Source organism: Panulirus ornatus, chromosome 13 (genome assembly GCF_036320965.1).
Source record: "Panulirus ornatus isolate Po-2019 chromosome 13, ASM3632096v1, whole genome shotgun sequence".
NCBI lineage: Eukaryota > Metazoa > Arthropoda > Malacostraca > Decapoda > Palinuridae > Panulirus > Panulirus ornatus.
Genome location: NC_092236.1, coordinates 53227435 through 53252114, shown reverse-complemented (window position 1 = coordinate 53252114; position 24680 = coordinate 53227435). Strand labels below are relative to the sequence as shown.

At 42.7% G+C, this 24680-nt stretch overlaps 2 protein-coding genes across 5 annotated transcripts in view; both read left to right on the top strand.

The window, feature by feature from the left end:
- The first annotated feature begins 558 nt into the window (after positions 1 to 558).
- Positions 559 to 8311, top strand: LOC139752636 (sialate:O-sulfotransferase 1-like). The gene is made up of 7 exons (XM_071668388.1): positions 559 to 1032; positions 1366 to 1456; positions 2876 to 3012; positions 3993 to 4152; positions 4806 to 4894; positions 5112 to 5265; positions 7633 to 8311. Exons 1-7 carry the CDS (start codon positions 915 to 917, stop codon positions 7829 to 7831), a joined length of 948 nt encoding a protein of 315 aa, XP_071524489.1. The 5' UTR covers positions 559 to 914; the 3' UTR covers positions 7832 to 8311.
- Positions 8312 to 11174: 2863 nt separating this feature from the next.
- Positions 11175 to 24680, top strand: part of LOC139752893 (uncharacterized) — a 469040-nt gene continuing 455534 nt past the window's right edge. For all 4 annotated transcript variants that reach the window (XM_071668924.1, XM_071668928.1, XM_071668923.1 and 1 more), the window contains exon 1: positions 11175 to 13654. The gene's annotated coding sequence lies outside the window, so the exon portion shown is untranslated. The remainder of the gene's footprint in view (positions 13655 to 24680) is intronic.

Below are 24680 nucleotides of genomic sequence, written 5' to 3'. Positions count from 1 at the left end.
TATATATATATATATATATATATATATATATATATATATATATATATATTAATCGCTGTTTTCAGCGTTAGTGAGATAGCACCACGAGTAGACGAAAAAAGGCCACGTCTTCTCACATCCATTCTCTAGCCGTCATGAGTAATGCACCGAAACCACAGCTCCCGATCCACAACCAAGACCCACAGACCTTTCCATGGTTTACCCGGACGACTCTCGTGCCCTGGTTCAGTCCAGGGCACATCATTGCCATTCACTCTGTCCCCTGCACACCTTTCACCTTCCTGCATGTTCAAGCTGCGATCTCCCCTGATGTGATTATTACACGAAAGTGCACTTGGGAACTTACCGTGTTTCATTTTCCCCGTGGACTCATAGGAATATATATATATATATATATATATATATATATATATATATATATATATATATATATATATATATATATATATATACAGTCAGTTGACAGCGACAAACATATCGGTTTTTTGTCTGTTACAGAGAAGGCATCGACCAGCCCCCCGAGGCCCCCAGGTGAGCTGTAGTTCGACATCTGTTAGTAGACACACAGGTAAGCTGTAGTAGACATCAGTTAGTAGACACAAGCTTGATGCGCCGTGTCCCTGGGTAAAACCTTGTAAGTGATACGGACAGTAAGTACATAAAGTTGTGTAAAAGTGAATGTGGCCAACGCGCTGGGTGATCGTACACTTAGGCAGTGTTTACTACATCAGTACAGTACACTACCACGCGTCCAGAGACGATTGCCAGTGTGGTAAAGTAGTACTTAAACCGACCCAGCGGGTGGGGTCGCATTTAACGTAAAGTAGTTGCTTATGAAATAGGGAATAACAGGAACACTTATCTCGCCGCGGGACTCCATCTCCCATTAAAGTGAGGGTAGCGCGGCGAGATATATGGCGCGGATGCCTCCTAAAAATGAACCATGTCTCCCACCAGAGGGCTGCACGGGTCGCGGATGTCAGGCGGAGATCCTCAGGAGTAAACTCCACGGCAGAGTTAGTCGAGTATCTGGTAAGTACGTGACGTCAGGTTGTCGTGGTGTGATATACAGTGGCTACACATGATGGTTAAGTAGGGATGTTTTCCTTCTGAAAGCTTTTTTTTTAAAGTGGTAGAAACAAAATCAGACGAATGTTTTCGTTTTGGTCTTACAATGCTTGATGGCATACTAGAGACAGGGCGAAATTAGACACTGAACTCGAGTCTATTTACCTGGCTGATTACCAGACCTACACACACACACACACATACACACACACACACACACACACACATATATATATATATATATATATATATATATATATATATATATATATATATATATATATATATCTTTTTCAGGAGAAAGCTTGGAGCTGAACATGACTGGACCGTCTTGGAAGTTGTGGCGAAACGATGAGTCCGGGAGCCCCTGTGTCAGCTATGAAACCAGGTCAGGTCAGGATAGGTATTGGTGTTGCCCCTGAACCCTGGGTGTCGGCTTTATGGCTAGGGCAGGTCAGAATGGCTCCTTTACCAAGGTGAAGCCGTTGTTGCCCCTGGGTCAACCATGGGACGAGTTCATGTTGCGTCCTTAGTGACAGATAAGTGGTATATAAACTCCTCATGATAACTGTAATGCTAGGTTATGCCAAGGTAGAGAGTGTATCTAGGTTATGCCAGGGTAAAGAGTGGTGACAGGTTATGCCAGGGTAGAGGGTCTACTAGGTTATGCCGGGATAGAGTGTAGCTAGGCTATGCCAGGATACAGAGTGTAGCTAGGTTATGCCACGGTAAGAGTCTAGCTAGGCTATGCCATGGTACAGAGTGTAGCTCGGTTATGCCACGGTAAGAATCTAGCTAGGCTGTTCCACGGTACAGAGTGTAGCTTGGTTATGCCACGGTAAGAGTCTAGCTAGGCTATGCCAGGGTACAGTGTAGCTAGGTTATGCCACGGTAAGAATCTAGCTAGGCTGTTCCAAGGTACAGAGTGTAGTTAGGGTAAGTCACGGTAAGGTGAGGGTAGGCTATGCCAGGTACAAAGTGTAGTTAGGGTAAGCCACCGTATAGTGTAGCAAGAATATGCCAGGGCACAGAGTGTAGGTAGGTTAGGTTATGCCAGGGAAGAGAAGACATGACATATAAATGCATCGTTTTACATACCACATCACATGACTCGCCTCAGAAAGCGAAGAAAAGAAATAGTATTTCTAGCGACTGTTGCCATTTTCATTCCAATACATCATTAATAACCGCCTATGATTCATTATTATTTCTCTCATCCTTCATCTGATTTCTTATGAAGTTGTTATAAAAAGGACTTTCTTATGAATATTCTACATGATGCATTTGATTGCATAATTAAGATACGATACAAAAAACAATTGAATTGAAATCCCGACGATATACTCATAAATAACAATTGCTTGGTTTGCGTTGGTGACAACGCGTTGGATTTTACTGAAAATTTAACAACTTTGGCAATGAAGAAAGCAAAACTTGTGTTGTTGTTCCTAATCGCTCATATTTCAGTAAAGACAGAGGCGTCGTCACCTCGATGTGATTTTTCAGAAAAAAAGACAAGCAAAGCTTTTGTAATATCACACTTGCGCAGAGAAACTCCGCATTTCTCAGTTGATTAAATTGTTTTTGGTGACAGGCCTTGGTAAAGATACCTATGGTAAGAGAAAACAAAGTCCGTGACATATGTTACAAAAAAACCTGTGACAGAGATGTGATCATGTCTCTCCATTTTTTCAGCACAATTCACTTACGTTTGTAGGTTTTCTTTCGCCTTGCAAACAATATCGTAGACTAGCAGGTGGCAGTAGCTCTACATGTTCTACGTGTGTTGACTCTGGCGTTTGGGCAGGTTTGGGCAAGGTCTGGCACGCGTGTGGCTCGTCTCCTTCCCCAGTTCTGGCAACACCTGGGCTCGGTATCTGCTGGAGGGGGCTACGGGCGTGTTCACTGGCTCCGTCTACGATGATCGCACACTTTACGAAGCCGGTAAGTGCAGGGGCTGTAAGCCCCAGCATCCTCTAAATGATGATAGGGCGAGGGGGACACGCACTCTAAAAGTAATTGATTTCTCCAGTTATTAGACCTGTAGCAGGAGTCAGTACCACGCACCATCTTCGCTGCGTCTTTCGGTATAATCACTGATCATTTGCTATGGTTAATTGCAGTTCTTTCAGGTATCGTATATCATTGTAAACACCACCATGCAAATCTTTCGAGCATTTACTCTTACCATCCAGGTATCGTATATCATTGTAAACACCACCATGCAAATCTTTCGAGCATTTACTCTTACCATCCAGGTATCGTATATCATTGTAAACACCACCATGCAAATCTTTCGAGCATTTACTCTTACCAGTTTGTGCTCCTAACGGGCCATCCATCATTCCTTCCTGAGGCTTAATAGGAGGACAATTTTCCACTCTCCTGCTTTGTCTTCTCTCTCCCTCCTTGCTGTCAAGTACCTTCCAGATTACGTCAGATGTTAACTTTAGTCTGGTGTTAACTTTGATAAGTTTCGTCTCTTTTGTTCTAAGGATAACTTTTTTTTTTTTTTTTTTACCTGATTCGGTCCACGAACTCCACCTCTTTTTTCCACTTTACCGGTCCATCCGCGTTTGTATAAACTGCCTTCAACCTGATGTACGTCCCGTTAACAGATCTGTTCTTTCTTACTTAGTTGTTTTGCCTCCATAGCCATCTAACTCTCTCTTATAATTCTCCCTCTCTCTTCCCTACCGTCTATCACCTCAGGATCATTCCAGTGAATTCTTTCTTGTCTGCAGGTCTCTTCGTTTGCCTAAATGCTTCCCTGGTTACACGATCATCGAACGTAAATTTTCATGAGCAGTTCCCCTTTGCCTAAGTATACACTACCAATTTTCTCTGATTGTCGAATGTGTGTGCGAAATTTTCCTCTGATAATCTGAACGTGTGTTCAGTGGGAGGACGTCGCTTTTCCTCAGGGTTCCTGGGAGAGCTGGACGCTGCAAACGGGGGGAGGACGATAGTACAGAAGAACCACGGCAGCGCCCTCTTTGGCCATCCCGTCCACGACCTGTCGGGCCGGTACGCTCGCGTGAACCCAGACCTGCCCGCCATCCTGATCCTCCGTAACCCAGCCAGGTCAGCTTCTATGCCCTCCACTTCTCTCATGACCTTCGCATCGTAGGAACATTTTCAGGTACGAATCCATGCCCTTCAGGCAAGTCGTTTACATAAATCAAGAAGAGTAAAGGTCTCAGAGCAGGGGCCTGTGGCACTCCAGTGATGTACTTTAACTTGAGTTTCTCCTCTGGTTCCTGCCTAGTGATTCAACTTCTCCCACAGCTTTCTACGCGGTACGGTGTCAAGGTTCTTTCTGGTGGTCTAGATACAAATTATCCACCCAGCCTTTTCCCTTTTTGTCTACGACAGAACTCTCGTAGAAATCTAAGAGGTTCGATACACATGACCCCCTTTCCCTAAAGCGGTGCTATCTTTCACGTAGGTAATTTCTCAACCGTAGAAAGTCATTCCTTTGCTCTTTGATTTTTCTCAACCGTAGAAAGTCATTCCTTTGCTCTTTGATTTAACTCTTTCCTTTTTTCAGATCATTATGGACTCACTCGTTAGAGAGGCTGATCTGTAGTTCATTACTTGTTGCTTGTGTGTGTGTGTGTGTGTGTGTGTGTGTGTGTGTGTGCGCGCTCCTAAGAACTTCATTTCTTATATATTTTCGCACAACGTTGCATATCAGCTGCGAAATGACCCTGACACTGATCTCTTTCCTGGCACAGAGCCATCATATCCTACTGGAAGTTCTTCGTGTCAAAAGCGAAGAACAGACACATGGCTCAAGTCCTCCCCGAGCTGTTCTCTAGCGAAGGTAAGTCCTCACTCTTCAGCATGCGTATTTTCCTCCCTCCCTCCCTCCTACACTCAAGCGTACTGAGGTCGACACATGACTGTGAAGATGCTAATACGTGGCTCACTTAATCAAAGCCCCCTCTCTGCTGTGTAGTATGGAAATGCCTGAATAGTACAAGACCAGATAGATATTTTGATTACTTGATGCACCACAAGTCGTCTTTTTTTTTTTTCAGCTTTCCGTGATTTTGTAGCGGAGACGACATCCCTGTGGGAGGAGCTGGCGACAGACAGGCTGCTGTGGAGCTCCGGGCCGCTTCACGTGATCCACTACGAACACCTGCTGCAGAACACCACCCACCACCTCCGCCAGATGCTGCACTTCCTCAGGTATTGTTTTTGAGTGATACGCAGTCCTTCCCTTCCCTCTCTGGCGTTGGTACCAATTCAAGGTGGTGGTCTACAGCTACGCACGGGGGCGTAGGGGAAAAAAAAACCGACTTGAAAAGAGGTGTTCTTTTGTTTTTCTTTCAGCCTAGTTAGGACCCAGATCACTTGTGTTGCCAATACTAGAGGGGTCGCCTTCCCGCCAGGACACAAAACATCCCTAGGGCATCAGCAGACGATTATTCTGCATCACAGGAGATCTTGGTGCTGCCAAGGACCGATAAGACACCCCCCCCCCCCCCACAGGCGTAGCGGCATCTTCCCTCCCTCCCAAGTCGCATGTGGATTCCTGTCTCACACCATGATCTAGATCCTACCTCCTTGCCAAGGTACTAGATGACTAACTATCCTGCTCCTTGGTAAAGGCCAAAGCTTCAGCGATGCAGTTGTCCGTTCGCACAGCAGGTTCGTGAATGAGGGATAAAGCGTTCCGTCTCTATTAGACCAGTGGCTCCCAGCGATGTCATGCCACGTAACACTGTGCTGTCCTTCCTCAATCTTGAGTCCATAATCCTCAATTTTAACAGTGTAATGTACTTTCGTCTTTGATACAATTCACATGAATTAACATAAACTAACATTGACGAATACGTCCGGTAGAGAATTTGTATTCAGGGCTTTGTGAGATAACTTACATGTACGTATTGTATTGTACTTAGGACCAGGGACGTTTTGAGACGAACACAGCGTTAAGACCTGAGTGGCTCTGGTATACGTGTACCGCTGGAGGGGGAACCAGTGGTCCTCGGTACCGTTGGAGGGGTGCTGGCTATCTATCACACTCTTAATAACACGTCTCAAGATACCGCTGGATGGCTTCGCTGCCCTGAAGCCATAATACTAATTTCTCCTCAGCAAAGGCACACATAAGGCAGTCATCTCCGACTTAAGATCTGATCTCCCACACCACAACACAGTCTGGAAATCCTCCCCCTCCCGTTATTATTTTTTTTTTCCAAAAGAAGGAACAGAGAAGGGGGGCCAAGTGAGGATATTCCCTCTAAGGCTCAGTCCTCTGCTCTTAACGCTACCTCGCTAACGCGAGGCGAATATATATATATATATATATATATATATATATATATATATATATATATATATATATATATATATGTCTATCTATCTATCTATCTATCTATCTATCTATCTATATATATATATATATCTATATATATATATATATATATATATATATATATATATATATATATGTCTCTATCTATCTGTCTATCTATACACACACACACACACACATATATATATATATATATATATATATATATATATATATATATATATATATATATATATATATATATATTTTATCCCTGGGGATAGGGGAGAAAGAATACTTCCCACGTATTCCCTGCGTGTCGTAGAAGGCGACTAAAAGGGGAGGGAGCGGGGGGCTGGAAATCCTCCCCTCTCAATTTTTTTTTAATTTTCCAAAAGAAGGAACAGAGAAGGGGGCCAGGTGAGGATATTCCCTCAGTGGCCCAGTTCTCTGTTCTTAACGCTACCTCGCTAACGCGGGAAATGGCGAATAGTTTGAAAAATATATATATATATATATATATATATATATATATATATATATATATATATATATATATATATATATATATATATATATATATATATATATATATATATATATATATACACTTCATATGAACAACACGATTCTTGGCCATGTGGAGCTGGGAGGCTGCCACCCACCCAGCCACTCCCTCCCGCCTCATGAATATTTCAGAACCCCTCCAGTGTATCCCCTGACGAGGGTTAGTCGTCTGGCGCCCCCCACAGTTATTACCAGGGTACTTCTTCGAGGCTGTCCCGTACCTCATCATTGTCTATGACTTCCTCCGGGGCACGGCTTGATGACGTGTTCCCCGGAGTACTGCTCCCCCGCGCATGGGGTAACGTCATATTGTTTCCTCTTACATTACCAGTCCTCCCTACTGTACTGCTGGATGAAGAACGGACGCTCTGCGCCAGTGGTACCACAGTTCTCCCCTAGTGTATCACTGGATAAAGAGGCATAGTCTTGCACCAGAGTAAAACTTGTCTTCAGCTCAGGGTACCGGCCGACCTTCACCCTGATGTTTGTTTAACAGTCTCCTTTCGCATGACGCTGGGAGGTGGCTGACGCCTCTCACTGAATGACAATGATACACTTCCTCCCTCTCCTTACAGCTGCGATCCGCCATACACGACGTAGCACCACAACCAAGTCCATCCCACGGCCGCCACCGAACGACTGTTTGTACACGAGAGCAATGACCCATTTGTTTCCTCCCTCCCTACTAGGGTTCCAGTGGACGAGGGCCGGTTGTGGTGCGTCTCCTCCCACCTGGCGGGGTCCTTCAAACGCACCAACAACAAAGACCTCGAACCCTTCACGAAGGAGGAGAAGGTGAGGATGTCCATCGCCGTGAAGAGGGTCGCCCGCATACTACTGCTTCTGGGATATCCGCAACCTCCTCAGTACCCAGAACTCCTCCTGTAGATCTCTGTCGTTGCTGGACCTCCTACATCCCGCCTACAGGGTTTCCCTCGTCCCTTCTCACTGCTCGGCCCGCGCTACGGGAATATCCTCACGGGTCACTGTTGACAACCACTTACCTCGAAAAGGCTATGCCATTGTACCTATAACCCGATGGTCTGTTTAAGAATAATCTGACACTTCAGACATACACACACATACACAGCTCCCCTTCACCCCGCGCTCGCTGCTTCTGTTGCCCTCCTCTGTCGCATCAACCAGCCAAACTTGTCGTCGGAACACCACCACACAACAGCCAAGATTCGAACCCAGGACCTTTAGCGTGGTACCCGGGAACGCTTAATAGCTAGGCTACGATCGCTCCCAATAGGGTTCGAATCCTGGAGGGTATCATGTGTTCTATGAAAGTGCGCGTTCATATGTCTATATTCGTATATATATATATATATATATATATATATATATATATATATATATATATATATATATATATATATATATATTTCTTTTCTTTTCAAACTATTCCCACGTTAGCAACAGGCGAGAGCGCTACCGCAAGGCTATGATCATCCCTTAGGGGTCCTGGGTTCGATCCTGGCTGTTGGAGGTTTGTATGTTTTATGAAGGTGCGCGTTCATATGCACTTTGTTCATTATATATATATATATATATATATATATATATATATATATATATATATATATATATATATATATATATATATATATTATACTATTCGCCATTTCCCGCATTAGCGAGGTAGCGTTAAGAACAGAGGACTGGGCCTTTGAGGGAATATCATCACCTGCCCCCTTCTCTGTTCCTTCTTTTGGAGAAAAAAAAAAGAAAAAAATGAGAGGAGGATTTCCAGCCCCCCCGCTCCCTTCCCTTTTAGTCGCCTCCTACGACACGCAGGGAATACGTGGGAAGTATTCTTTCTCCCCTATCCCCAGGGATATATATATATATATATATATATATATATATATATATATATATATATATATATATATATATATATATATGTATATATATATATATATATATATATATTTTTTTTTTTTTTTTTTCTCAAACTATTCGCCATTTCCCGCGTTAGCAAGGTAGCGTTAAGAACAGAGGACTGGGCCTCTGAGGGAATATCCTCACCTGGCCCCCTTTTCTGTTCCTTCTTTTGGAAAATTAAAAAAAAACAAAAAAAAAAAGGGAGGATTTCCAGCCCCCCCCCCCCCCCCGCTCCCTCCCCTTTTAATCGCCTTCTGCGACACGCAGGGAATACGTGGGAAGTCTTCTTTCTCCCCTATCCCCAGGGATAATATATATATATATATATATATATATATATATATATATATATATGACAGTGGTAGCGATTATCTTCACTTGTAAGAAAAGATCCAGTGGAAACATAATGAGATGCTTGTCTCTGGCAGACGTGGACGAATGATATCCCTTTGGAACTCATCCGAGTCCGAAGGCCGTGGGTGGTGTTGACGTGAACGGAGGCAAGTGACCCGGACCAGTTGGGATAAACAGATAGGGCCGACGCTGTCGCTAGAGGCATCTACCCACTCGCTATGATGTATCTTAAGGACTTGGATAACTGATGGCGGTCATATTCTATTGTTGTTGTGCTGGAAGGCCCCACGACCTAGGCTATCGCCGGCGGCTACGTCTCACTTCTTGCTTGCAAGGCGAACCCACAACTGGCGGGGCCGTTCCGTGCAGACATTCCCTAATGTTCAGTAATAGGTGGTGCCTGTGAGGGAAGTAGAGACAATGTGAAAGAAAAGTGATGACAGTAGTGGCAAGGAACGGCGGCGTAGATCCTGTACCACGGCCCAGGGCGTGTAAGCGTAATTCGTGGGAAGACGAGACTAGAATGGAGACTGCCGACCTATTACCTGTTCGTACTTGAATAGCCAGGCAATGAACAGGTTAGGAGGGACATACTATGACACTGAAGTACGAAAGGAAGAGAAAATGTATTATCTTCAACTGTTTTGATACTGATTAGATTTTTTTTTTGTCTAAAAAAGAATTAGGTTGTGTCACACGGACGCAGCGCATGAATTCAAATCATGTACTTTGCAAGTCGCATAACCTATGCAAGTTTCTATGGACTACGTAATCAATCAGACAAATAACTTAGTTTTATGATAATTGTAAGAAAGACTAGAGTATGATCTCTAGATATAATAGGTAATCAGATAACTGCAAATATCAAATGATAACTAATTGCCCATGTAATCACTTCTCTTATATCGATAGGAATATTTTCAACAAACAAGCACAGACGAATCATCCCGAGTTACATAAGCACTATACTTCTCGATAAATGAGTATACCCAGACAATAGGATCAATATTAGAATTAATACTGATATTGATGTGAATGGTTTATGATCATAAAGCTAATGATTGATGGTAGCGAGGCTGGCTTGGAGCATGTGTAGTGATGGCTACGACGTCGCTTTCTCCAGACTTCAATTACTGGCCTAAGACTGCTATGCGTATGTGCAATAAATGTGGGAGAAAAAGAAAAGAAAATGGGTGTATTTTGATGTGTGTGTGTGGGTGTGTGTGTGTGTGTCACAAGATAAATGATTAATCCTTTATAGGTTAAAGCAACTTTAATGTCGGCCATGTATTGCCGACAGAATGATTATCCAAGGATGACAAATATGTTTGACATTTTTTTTAAGCCAAATAGATATTTGATAGATTCAAGCACCTCTGAAAAAAAAAAAGCTAAAATCATAGGAGGTTTAGGTGACATGGTCATTGTCAGTTATTATGTCAAGGTGTATTTATAGTGTTGCTTGATCGCTTCGATCACAGTCATCTTCCCGAGCACATGAGGGTGGACTATGAATAAATACTTGGTTTTCATCAACCAACTTAGGTAAATGCATCCTCCGTGATTCAGAATAACCGTAAAACTAGTAAAACGAGGCCTGGCATTGACTTGATGCCATACGTCGCCCGGGAAGACTCGACGCCCTCTCAAGTGTTCCCTCTTGTTATTCGCTCAATACTAGTCGTACGCACATCCAGCAACGTTCCCTGGGCGCTCACCACGCCACGGCTCATCAGAGTAAGCGAGGAGAACCTTACGAAGTCCGTCATCTTCCCGTCTTCCCTAACCACATACTACATCTAAGAAAGACATCACACGGCACCCGTCGCGCGCCTTTCGGCGCTTCCTCACTCGCCTCTTACATCAAAGCACCCTCCAATTACCCTTAAATATTATGTATTTTGATTATATGGATAGGACATGAACGCTAGCATGATCTTTCACTATGGACTACTTCCTCAGTCTGTTTATGGTCATGCTGACAATAAACGTGATAGACAAAATTCAGCACACCTACCGTCAGTGGTCGTTGCAACCCCAAACTAAAAAGCCTTGCCAACACCGCAGAATTTGTAATTATTCCTCGTTCTACCCCGGAGCTCCTCTGCTGCTCAGTGCATGCATAACAACAACAACAACAACGGTAATAATCATACCCGTCTCCTGTTTACTTAAGGCCACGTCACCGAAAATAGTTATGCTCACAGCCAACAGGCGCGAGATAGGCTACATATTTTTTTTGTGTGTTTTGTTTTTAAGAGGAGACAGTGAGAGGGAAGAGATACTAAAGGGGCCATTTGGAGATAATGCTTCATTGAAGGCAACAATTCATTGTGGTAGAAACAGGTTTAATTAGAAGTGCACTACATATAGATGTGAGGAGGTTGTGTTGTGTGGCATTCAAACGATCTACCTGATGCTATATTTTCCACCTGGTCATATTCTGTGGCAATTAACAAAAAAGAAATAGAACGTTTATCTAGGATTAAGGGTAAAAAGAAGTTAGTCTGAACTGAGTGGAATACACGCAGGTGTTCCTAGTCTGAACTGAGTGGAATACACGCAGGTGTTCTAGTCTGAACTGAGTGGAATACACGCACAGGTGTTCATGTCACTCTCTCTCTCTACCGTCACTCTGTAGATAAACCGTAAAAGTCACTCGGTTTCAGAACCACCGGTTCTCTGACTTGACTATTTAATTGGTATTGTGCTGGTGCATTTGTTGGCCAGACATGAGGCACAGGAGTGGCCAGACATGAGGTATGGGAGAAGCCAGAAATGCCCTCAAGTAGGCAACGGCCTTTAAAGATGTCTCCGGTCCTCCTCCCGCTCAAGAATTTTAGATTATCTATCGCGTGTCGTCCACAAGTCAAAGTCTCGTCCAGTCTTTTCAGTATTGTTGTTTATGTGGGGGCGGCAAGTCCCGTGGCTCAATATTTTTTTGTTGGGGGGGAGGGGGCCCCCAAACCTAGAAAATCATATCTTCTTCAAAAATCACCTCAGGGTTGATGGTTTTGAGAGCCCCTGAAATTGCTACATGTAAAACTTGCATAACTTCATTAGAATTATTATACAAGCGTAAGTATAGTTTTATCACATTTTTCAAAGTCCAGCTTAGAATGGAAGGGGTGACGAAGATAAAATTTTGGCTCTAGGGGCTCTCCCTATCCTTAATTAATGCACCAGTGGTCAAAGACCCACACCCCCCCCTTCCCACCGACAGGAAAGGTGGGCTATAGGGACAATGTTTTGATTTCTCTTCTTGCTAAGCATCAATGGTTATTTTTCTTCTCCCTCATATTACTAGAAATGTTTACAGAAGGAAAGCTAATGATTAGCGTGACCAGTAGACTTTCACCTGGACCCGGTTAAAACCTATCGAGTGAGAAGCTATCCCCGGTGAGGTTCTGTAAATGCCAATGGGCAGACAGTAGCTCAGTCAAACTGAGGACATTCTCATCCCAAAGAAGTCCATTGTTTCCTTGCTCCTGCGTGGAGTGTAGCACCGAAGCTGAAGGAAGCCTGTAACGGGTCCTGGGTTTGTAAGATAATAATGTAATGATAATAATAATAGTAATAATAATGATAATAATAATAATGATAATAATAATAATAATAATAATAATAATGATAATAATGATAATAATAACTATAATAATAATAATAATAATAATAATAATAATAATAATAATAATAATAATAATAATAATAACTATAATTGCAATGCAACTGGTGGGCCATACATATCTAGAATATGAATATGATAGTAAAGAATTCAAACGACAGATGGCAGTACCGCTGCCGAATGTCGTCCCGCTGGTCGACTGTACTGAGATACTGCGACGGGATCTCTAAATAATGGCATGGCATTATTCGTATACTTCATCTCTTAGAAGAGAACGATTGAATATATGTATCTTACCTCTAGCAATGTTTTTCCAGAAAGTATTTACTTTCTTTGAAGTTAAGTGCACTATAATTTTTTCTGTGCAATCTTATGTGTATCAGTTTGGTATTTGGTGAATACTGAACTGAGTAGTTTTAGCTGTTTATATTTAACACTGTATAACGTATATGAATGATAGATATAAATAAATTTGATTCATATTTCAGGTGAAATATGCATGTTAATAGTTAACGCTAACCGTCTCGTAACTACCATTAATATATGTATACGATATGCACTCAGTGTTCATAAAACGAAATATAAGGATTACTGGCTTTAATTAATAAAAAATCGTTATGGCATGAGTGATCGTTATTGTGCATTTATCGCAGATGTTTAGTATCGTAAGCAAAAACTGATAATAGGCGAGTAAGTTTCCTTTAGTTAGAGTTTCCGATCTTGGTAAACTCTGTAGGTTGGCTGAGCACGACCACCAGCCATTGTTGTGTTGTGAGTTGTGTGATCCGTTGTGTCGTAAGACGTCTAGGATATTTCCACAGTCCTGCGAGTCTTCAGCACAGGTTTGTGAGTGTTTTTCCGATGACTTGAAGATTCGCCTGCCCTTTAACGTTTATTGGAGAGTATGTTTTGTGCGATTATCTTTGATCAGGGTCAAACCAACTTACAGTAAGAAACTTTGGGAACTGGAGGTGAATCTTTAGGTTGTTTCGTGTTTTATCATATAAAATGGCATTGCTCACCATGTAGGTTGAGCCTGATGATTTCAAAGAAGTAAACATTGTTGCCTGACTGGCCTATGTTTGCAGTTCGTGATATCTAGGTATTATTCATGTAAGGTGTTTGTAGTGGGTCTAAATCGTGGACTCGCCAATGCCTTGTTAAATGGTTTGCTGTTGTAACAATAGGAAGGTTGTTCCCAGTGTCTTAAGTTGTTCGATGGTGACTCGATCTGCATGGACGGTCGGGTTCATCCAGCGTAGTTCAATAGCACTTTGGCCTCCTGGTCAGTTATATGGAAAATAAACGAGATAAATTTCATCATTTGATCAAACTTTAATTTATTTGCGATTAATTTTGTGAATGTAGCAGTACAATTATATGAAGTACATGTATGTGAAGCTTAAGAAAACTGAATACTCAGATATTTGTCCTCAAACGGTGATTATATTTAAACAAGGTATTGATATTTTTTACATATGTGGTTTCCACCCCTTTCTCCTAGTGTGAAAAAACGAGTTTAAAATCATTTTACCTGAACAGAAAAGGCTGTGTATGAGCACCATGTATGAATGTATATGCTTCTGATTTAACTAGGTATAGCTGTAATCGCATATAATTTGAAGCTTTATTAGAAAAAAAAAAAAACATTTCTCGTGTGCTCATTCTCTCGGCAAGTGATCAGAGGCCAAAGTGTAGTTGAGCTACGCAGCCAAGCAACCCAGAACTTACCTGATCGGCAAATCGAATCACCATCATCCCTTTTTAAGTAAATATAGATTATACTGGGATAATAAAAATGCGGTGAAGATCAACTTGATTGAACAGAAAAGGATTTAATTGCATAAGCACTCTTCTCTTATAACTTATGCTTTTGCAGCATTTCTGAAACGTATGGTAAAGGAAAATTTAACTTGGAAAAGGATGATTTAAATTTTAGTGAAGCCGTAAACAAACTATAGAACTTCCAAGATTTTGTACAGATTCAGATACTCTCATAGACTTATTAGATTCACTTTGAAACGATTTGATTATAGTGCGGAAGAAAAACCTACGGCCATTGAATTGTCCATTCACGTATTGACGTTGCATGATTCAGTGGACGGAAAGCTGATACGTACGTGTTCTGGGAACAAATGATGCTTCTTTACTGGTTTTATCTTGTTAGATCAAGCGCCGTGAAATTATCTGAGCCCCACTCCCACTGCAGTCTTCCAAGCGTTTACTGTCCCAGTTAATTGGAAAAACGTCTTTTGGGGGGGCTGTACCGTCCACTTTGGGAACCATTTCTGTGTATGAAAACATGATAGTTGGTGATAAAGCATGTTTTCTATTATATATATTTATATATATATATATATATATATATATATATATATATATATATATATATATATATATGTATATTTGCGTGTGTGGACGTATGTATATACATGTGTATGTGGGGGGGGGGGGGGGTTGGGCCATTTCTTTCGTCTGTTTCCTTGCGCTACCTCGCAAACGCGGGAGACAGCGACAAAGTATAAAAAAAAAAAAAAATAAAAAAAATCTTAGGATTTATTTAAGGTCACCTTAACTATTCTCTATACATCGTATAATGCAAGTTACCACCTCCCCGATAGTATGGTGCTATAGTAAACGTTGAACAGTTTAGAAAATACAAAAAAATACTTGTAATATTGGGCTGTCATACTTTCCTGAATAGATTATATTTACTTTTATCAGTCGGTAAACAAAACTAGCACCGGTTTGTGGAAGACATGTGGAATAATATCTCGATTAAAGAATCTTTACGCGTGTATGTGTAATGTAAAGGTCCAGTAAAAATGAGATAGGATGAATTGTTTTTTCAACTTTTGAATATTATGCGTGGAAGTATAAATATCTTTTTGTAAATGAATTTAAAGATTTTTTTTTTAGTTTGGTGTATTACAATGGGCTTCGATTGATCAAAACGCCAAACTCTTTGCGTCCACATACCCATTACGCTTGTGACGTGGAAATTCTTCATGTGTTCGATAGGTTTGTGAATTCCTTTGGGCCTCGAATGAGTCCTCTGGGTGGTTTCACTGCTTACCATGAAGTCCCTGGCCAGCGTTATCTGTACATCAGTTTCCCCACAACACTAAGGGAATATAGGAAGTTTGATTGTGTAGATAGAAGATCCTATGTACAACACTAAGGGAATATAGGTAGTTTGATTGTTTAGATAGAAGATCCTATGTACACAGAGTCGGAGGGTCAGTGACCGCGTAGATTGTAGTGTTCAATTTCTTTTGTTCACAGGAGCTAGATTATGCAGTTACCTCTCGTAGATGTAGAATGATTTATAAGATGCGGTGGTGGAAAAATTGGGGGTAAAACTCCAGTTTCAGACATCCACTTGTTTGCGATAAATGGTCAGAATCGTTCAGAAGACATCATAAACCACCAGACCAAACAATTGCAACCAAACTAAACCTAACCTAACGTACCCTAACAAAATTCAAGTAGTATCTTAAACGTTAATAACACCAGTGTGAACTGCAAGTACTTCTAGAGACAAAGAAACATAAACAAGAAATAGTTTAGGAGTCCAGATCACACTTCTTATAATTTAGAGTATCCTTGATAATGTTGTAATTTGATGTGTGTTTAGATAGGAAAAATCTATAGCTTATTTGCTTCAACTCCTTATCTGATTTTCTTGTGGTAGGAGCTATTTATTGTCAGTACATGTATCTAAATTGTAAATAATGTTTATTTTTGCCTCCGGCATTCACATTATCCGGTTTTTTTTATATTACATTTCAAACCGCTTGTTTATGTTTCAAGATACTTGTGCTTCAATTTTTTCAACAGTTCCTGATGCAATTATGACATTAATCAAGTTAGTATATTACTTACTGTCTTGGTTGTTGCTTGTGTTCTTGTGTACTGACAGCCACACCCTTATGCTACGTATTTGACCTTTACGAATATGATGTTCGCCTTAGTAAACTGGTGTTTAGCTATGTACTCGTCCCACATACACACATGGTTTGTTTGCAGCTGATCGTGGTGTGAACGAGGGGGTGGGGTGGTCTGTTACGAGGAGACCATGGCGGAGATATGAATTTAAACTTCAACGGACGGGAAAGTCTTTAACCCCATGTCTTTTGTCTTCCACGTTTGAGATGAACAAAAGGAGAAGTTCTTGATACAGTACTGTAAATACATTTTCCGGTGTAGCAACAACAGTAGGTAGTTTATATACACAGTTCAGGTGAGGGCGTATACGAGAGGGTGGGAGGTAAGTAGTCTCATAAGGCCAGACCAGACCGACTTTAATGGCAGACAGATTCCTCGTTGACGATAACAAGATGGATAATTGTTTTTTCATTCCCACCTCTCATAGCCAGGTTCATGGCTCATCGACGCTGGACAATTAACCTTTTCGCATACCACAGTTGCCCTGTCACAACTTTTAACCCAGACAACAACCATCCAATCAAATTCGTCGATATTTTATGCCAACTGGCAACTTCTCATTTCAAATACCTCCAAGTTGACAACTGCTCCCCGCTTGACAACTCCCCACCAAACAGCTCCCCATTTGGAAACTATGTCCTCCTATCAAATAATCCCCCCCCCGTTATGTAACTGTAAAATGCCAGACCACATATTGCAGAGACAAAGCATGCTAGAATTTTCCCCCCATGAAATTACCTCGCCATAGCCATCTACGCGACAGTTCCCCACCTCATCTCCCCGTACCAGAGGAGAATCGAGCAATGAGTAGAAATGTGAAATATATTAATCAGTTGTAGTTTGTGATCTTGTGATATGCTTGTAAGTACACACACACACTGGATAAACGATTTTTTGTTGTTGAAAAGTGTCATTCGCTCAGTGGCTTAGTCCTAAAGTCTTTGCCTCATTGTCTCCGCTTCAGGTGCTCGAATCTCACAAATGTGTACAATTCAGAATGTACTTTACGGGCCTCCGTGGTGTAGTGGTTAGCGTTTCTGACCCTCTGTAAGCGCGGGCTGCAGGGGTTCGAATTAACGTACAAGAAAGATATCAGCCCATTAACGTATAAGGCAGATATCATCCCATGAATACACAAGAAGATATCATCCCACGAGCATAAAGATATCAGCCCTGTTATTATACATAGATGTCAGTTCATGAACATATGGATATCAGCCCTGTTATACAAAGAAGATATCAGTTCATGAACATATAGATAACAGCCCTGTTATCATACAAAGAAGATATCAGTCCATGAACATATAGATATCAGCCCTGTTATCATACAAAGAAGATATCAGTTCATGAACATATCGATATCAGCCCTGTTATTATACGAGAGGGATAGCTCATTAACTCACAAATGATATCATCCCATAGATATGCAAGAAAGATATCAGACTGCAGTGATCCAAGACAGCCAGGCCCACCGGTCACGCCTGTCATGTAAGACAGCCACGCCCATGGGACACGCCCATTACATAAGACAGCCCGTGCCACTCCTGTAGCACAACCACGCCCACGGGACATGCCCGCTACATCGCCCTCTTGAAGTGACGTACACAAGACATTTGTTTTATGTTCAAGACAAGTGACCTGGGAACCAGATCTTGGAAGAACTATCGCCGCTGGCTGGAGGGCCCCGCCCTTTGTGATACGTGTCTGTTGCCTTCATTCCCCCGGGAAGAACGATGGTCAAGACACGCTAGATGTCCCCAGAGCCTTTCCTTACCCCTATGTTCTGCTGACGAGGGCGAAAATGCGTCGTCGCGTACCCATCCTAAACATGTGGGGGGGTCTACGTCCTCCGCTCCGTCCACACTTTCGGCTGCTCCTCCGCCTTCGTTCGTAAGGGATCCTTCAGTGACCCCTGCATCACTGCACACAGTGATTATCCCTTGACCTTGCCTATCTTTCGGCATATTCTTACCAAGTTCAACTCCTCGACCTGCAGACGTAGCAGTGACCTCGATGGCAGATGGTAGCAGTGATATTGCTGGATGTATATCTGTTTTTGTCTGTTTCTTTCGTGTGTGTGTGTCTGGCATCACCCCTGTTGGTGTATACTCAGTGGTGTTTAGTGGGAAGCCCTAGTGAGCTTGACGTCTTAAATTTTTACTGCAGATAGCTTCTTCCTTCTCTCCGGATACATTGGAACATCGTAATCTCTCTCTTGTTTCTCTTCCACTAGCCTGATAATTCTTGATAGTGAAGTTCACATGTTCCTCTTTAAGTGGGGGTCTCTCTCTCTCTCTCTCTCTCTCTCTCTCTCTCTCTCTCTCTCCTTCAGCGCTCTCGGTTAAATCGGGAGACGGATTCACCGACGGGTTTTGCGACCGACCCTTGCCCCGCGTCCGTCGGCCAGATGTGTCCATCCTGCACCACCCGTTGGGTGTAGGCTGGGGAAGGCCCGAGGCAGCTTCGTCGTCTGATGTTTATGGATGCGTCAGGCCCTTAGAGAAATGTTCATGCTTAGTAATAACAGGTTTTATTATCTGTAAATCAGATAAAGGAATTGTATAAGTCTGACAGCTTCCCTTGGATGGTGTTATATATTTCCTGTGTGAGATTTTGCGGTCACACACACACACACACACACACACACACACACACACACACACACACACACACACACACACACTCTGGCAGCAGTGTGTAAATAAGAAGCGTCTAGCAGCAGTGTGTAAATAAGAAGTGTCTGGCAGCAGTGTGTAAATAAGAAGTGTCTGGCAGCAGTGTGTAAATAAGAAGTGTCTGGCAGCAGTGTGTAAATAAGAAGTGTCTGGCAGCAGTGTGTAAATAAGAAGTGTCTGGCAGCAGTGTGTAAATAAGAAGTGTCTGGCAGCAGTGTGTAAATAAGAAGTGTCTGGCAGCAGTGTGTAAATAAGAAGTGTCTGGCAGCAGTGTGTAAATAAGAAGTGTCTGGCAGCAGTGTGTAAATAAGAAGCGTCTGGCAGCAGTGTGTAAATAAGAAGCGTCTGGCAGCAGTGTGTAAATAAGAAGCGTCTGGCAGCAGTGTGTAAATAAGAAGTGTCTGGCAGCAGTGTGTAAATCAGAAGCGTCTGGTAGCAGTGTGTAAATAAGAAGCGTCTGGCAGCAGTGTGTAGATAAGAAGTGTCTGGCAGCAGTGTGTAAATAAGAAGCGTCTGGCAGCAGTGTGTAAGAAGCGTCTGGCAGCAGTGTGTAAATAAGAAGCGTCTGGCAGCAGTGTGTAAATAAGAAGCGTCTGGCACAGTGTGTAATTAGAAGCGTCTGGCAGCAGTGTGTAAATAAGAAGCGTCTGGCAGCAGTGTGTAAATAAGAAGCGTCTGGCAGCAGTGTGTAAATAAGAAGCGTCTGGCAGCAGTGTGTAGATAAGAAGCGTCTGGACGGCAGCAGTGTTAATAACAGTGTGCCACTCGCTCCTACCTAGCAAGTGGCACACACGGGAAGGAGGTAGGAGGAGGAGGAGGATGGCGGGAACGGCTGTCGCTCTGGAAGAGCACAGAACTTCCTCATGTTGGCGGGTTTGAAGCAGACGTTGTTGTATACAGTCATGGACCTGCCTGCCCGTACACAGTCATAGACTGGAGTTGATGGGCCCATCCATATGGGGTTGATGCGGTGTGGAGTAAACTCCTCGGCTTAGAGAAGAGAGTGCTTCGTGTCACGGGTTAAATTTGACGGCTGGGCGGCACCAGATTTCGGTTTCTCGCCTTCTAGAGCTGTGAATTCTTTACCTCATGAAATTCCCGATTTCCACCATCTTTTCCCCCTGTGATAAACAGTCTGTCATCTCTTGTAGACCATGTAAAGTTCTCTGTCATATTAGGTCCGGCTTTGTATATAGAGACCTGTGTTTGTGAGTGGTGCCTTTTGATATAAAACATCCTTTGATAACTGTTGATGCATGTCGGTATAGGAGTGATATATGTCTTATATATATATATATATATATATATATATATATATATATATAGGTAATTATCCATTATACTTAGTCGCTGTCTCCCGAGTTAGCGAGGTAGCGCAAGGAAACAGACGAAAGAATGGCCCACCCCACCCACATACACATGGATATACATACACGCCCACATACGCACATACACATACCTATACATTTCAACGTATACATACACAGACATATACATGTATACGCATGTACATATATTCACACTTGCTACCTTTATTCACTCCCGTCGCCACCCCGCCACACATGAAATAGCATTCCCCCCTCCCCCCGCGAGGTAGCGCTAGGAAAAGAAAACAAAGGCCACATTCGTTCGCACGCAGTTTCTAGCTGTCGTGTGTAATGCACAGAAACCACAGCACCCTTTCCACATCCAGTCCCCACAAAACTTTAGATGATATACCCGAGAAGCTTCACATTCCCTGGTTTAATCCATTGAAAGCACGTCGACCCTGGTATACCGCATCGTTCCAGTTCACTCTATTTCTTGCACGCCTTTCACCCTCCTGTATGTTCAGGCCCCGATCGCTCAAAATCTTTTTCACTCCATCCTTCTACCTCCAATTTGGTCTTCCACTTCTCGTTCCCTCCACCTCTGACACGTATATCCTCTTTGTCAATCTTTCCTCACTCAATCTCTCCATGTGACCCAACCATTTCAACACACCCTCTTCTGCTCTCTCAACCATACTCTTTTTATTGCCACACATCTCTCTTAACCTTTCATTACTTACTCGATCAAACCACCGCACACCACATATTGTCCTCAAACATTTTATTTCCAACACATCCACCCTCCGCCGCACAACCTGATCTATAGCCCATGCCTCGCAACCGTATAACATTGTTGGAACTACTATTCCTTCAAACATACCCATTTTTCCTCTCCGAGATAACGTTGTCGCCTTCCACACATTTTTCAACGCTCCCAGAACTTTCGCCCCCCCCCCCCCCCTTCCCCACCCTGTGACTCATTTCCGCTTCCATGGTTCCATCCGCTGCTAAATCCGCTCCCAGATATCTAAAACACTCCACTTCCTCCAGTTTTTCTCCATTCAAACTTACCTCCAAGTTAACTTGTCCCCCAACGCTACTGAACCTAGTTACCTTGCTCTTATTCACATTTACCCTCAGCTTTCTTCTTATACACACTTTACCTAACTCAGTCACGAACTTCCTCAGTTTCTCACCCGAATCAGCCACCAGTGCCGTATCATCAGCGAACCACAACTGATTCGCTTCCCAAGCCCTCTCATCCACAACAGACTGCATACTTGCCCCTCTCTCCAAAACTCTTGCATTCACTTCCCTAACAATCCCATCCATAAACAAATTAAACAACCATGGAGACATCATGCACCCCTACCGCAAACCGACATTCAATGGGAACCAATCACTTTCCTCTCCTTACTCGTACACATGCCTTACATCATTGATAAAAACTTCACAGCTTCTGGCAACTTACCTCCCACACCATATAGTCTTAATACCTTCCACAAAGCATCTCTATCAACTCTATCATATTCCTTATCCAGATCCATAAATGCTACACACAAATCCATCTGTTTTTCTAAGTATTTCTCGCATACATTCTTCAAAGCAAACACCTGATCCCCACATCCTCAACCACTTCTGAAACCACACTGCTCTTCCCCAATCTGATGCTCCGTACATGCCTTTACCCTCTGAATCAATACCCTTCCATATAATTTCCTTGAAATACTCAACAAACTTATACTCTGTAATTTGAACACTCACTTTTATCACCTTTGCCTTTGTACACTGGCACTATGCATGCATTCTGCCAATCCTCAGGCACTTCACCTTGAACCATACATACATTGAATATCCTTACCAAGCAGTCAACAACACAGTCACCCCCTTTTTTAATAGATTCCACTGCAATACCATCCAAATCCACCGTCTTGCCGGCTTTCATCTTCCGCAAAGCTTTCTCTACCTCTTCTCTGTTTACCAAACCATTCTCCCTGACCCTCTCACTTCGCACACCACCTCGACCAAAACACCCTATATCTGCCACTCTATCATCAGACACATTCAACAAACCTTCAAAATACTCACTCCTTCTCCCCACTTCACTACTACTTGTTATTACCTCTCCATTAGCCCCCTTCACCGATGTTCCCATTTGCTCTATTGTCTTACGCACTTTATTTACCTCCTTCCAACACATCTTTTTATTCTCCTTAAAATTTAATGATACTCTTTCACCCCAACTCTCATTTGCCCTCTTTTTCACCTCTTACACCTTTCTCTTGACCTCCTGCCTCTTTCTTTTATACATCTCCCAGTCATTCGCACTACTTCCTTGCAAATATCTTCCAAACGCCTCTCTCTTCTCTTTCACCAGCAATCTTATTCATTCCACCACTCACTACCCTTTCTAATCTGCCCACCTCCCACCTTTCTCATGCCACAAGCATCTTTTGCACAAGCCATCACTGCTTCCTTAAATACATCCCATTCCAACACCAGTCCCTTTACGTCATTTGCTCTCACCTTCTTCCATTCTTGTGTACGAAGAACGGATTGAAAAAAATCTTTTACAGGTATTGGCTACGAGGTGTGACGTTCCCTCCATTTGTCAGCAAGTACATATAAACGTTGTTTTTAAACAGCAAGTTCTTGACAACATGTTTGTTGCTGTTGTTCATCCCACTGCTGTAGGCCCTCCAGGAGTCGTAGTCGCTCAAGTTTAGGTAGAGGTCGCTGCCTGCTAGAGCTGCCCCCTTAACCTGTAGTTAGTTATCACTAGTATGAAGAGAAGACTGCATTAGTTCTCTGGGTCCAAGTTTAGGATTCTTGGTTTGAGTATCATTGTCACTGGTCTCTCTGAACTTACCAGGATCTTAAGTACCCAGTGTTTTGCATACCCTTGCGGTTGCTACATTGACTCGTTCTTGCTAGTCACGTCCGCCTTCAGCCTCTTATCGTGGGGCCAGATGTTATCTCTTCGGAAGCGAACTGTTCAGGAATGTTGCGAGTCGCATTGCTGATATATTTTACGCCCGCAGCGTGATGCTCCTGCGTATCGCTCTGGGGTTGAACGCCAGCGATTCCGTGCGTACGAAGATCCGTGTTCCTGAGCCCCTGTGATCGCCCATGCACAGGATTCCGTGTCATTGTACCTACAAAGATCACGAAGACATTCAAACAGCACCAGACCACTGGGGATCTTTCGAGGCTGTGTGTGTGTGATTGGGGATGATATCATAAACATCAGATATCAGTGTGGTAAAGGCTTTCGGGGGGAAGCTATGCCCAGAATCGTTTACTGAGTGATGATCCTCTGAATGGTTTAGGATTCCATCTCGAACGATGGTTTTCCATAAGTTTTTGCAGCTACAGACGTTAAGCTCGCTTGACAATATGATCCCCGGGCAGCGACTTGCTCTCTTCATCTGAATGTCGGTGTTCCTTTGACAGACTTCCTTTTATATGGTGTATATTTTTTTTTAAGAAGTGACCTACCGAGATGGGGCAGTCAAAGGCTTCCACTATCTCATGTGTCGTCTCCTTCATTGTGCTTAGATAAGACTTATCATGGCCTGCCGTTGTATTAATTTTTCGTTCCGTTTATCGCTGAACGTACGACTTCGTCTTCTGTGTCAGTTTGGAGAAGAATGTTCCCCCTGCTTACCAATGAGACGGTCGGGATCTGGTTTGTACCATCGATCGTAAATACAGATGCAGGAAAAAAAAAAAGATAGTAAGTCATTTAATATTTTTGGCCATGGCTTCGTTGTTTTGAACCAAGTCATCGTTTTTTGTTTTGAACCCAGTCACCGTTTTCTGTAACTGACGGACCACTCGACTGGGTAATGACTCCCTTGCTTCTGACATAGCTGTAAACCTCCTTATTTGAGTTTCTTTTGCCATTTTCCGCAATAACCGCTTCGTATTGATGT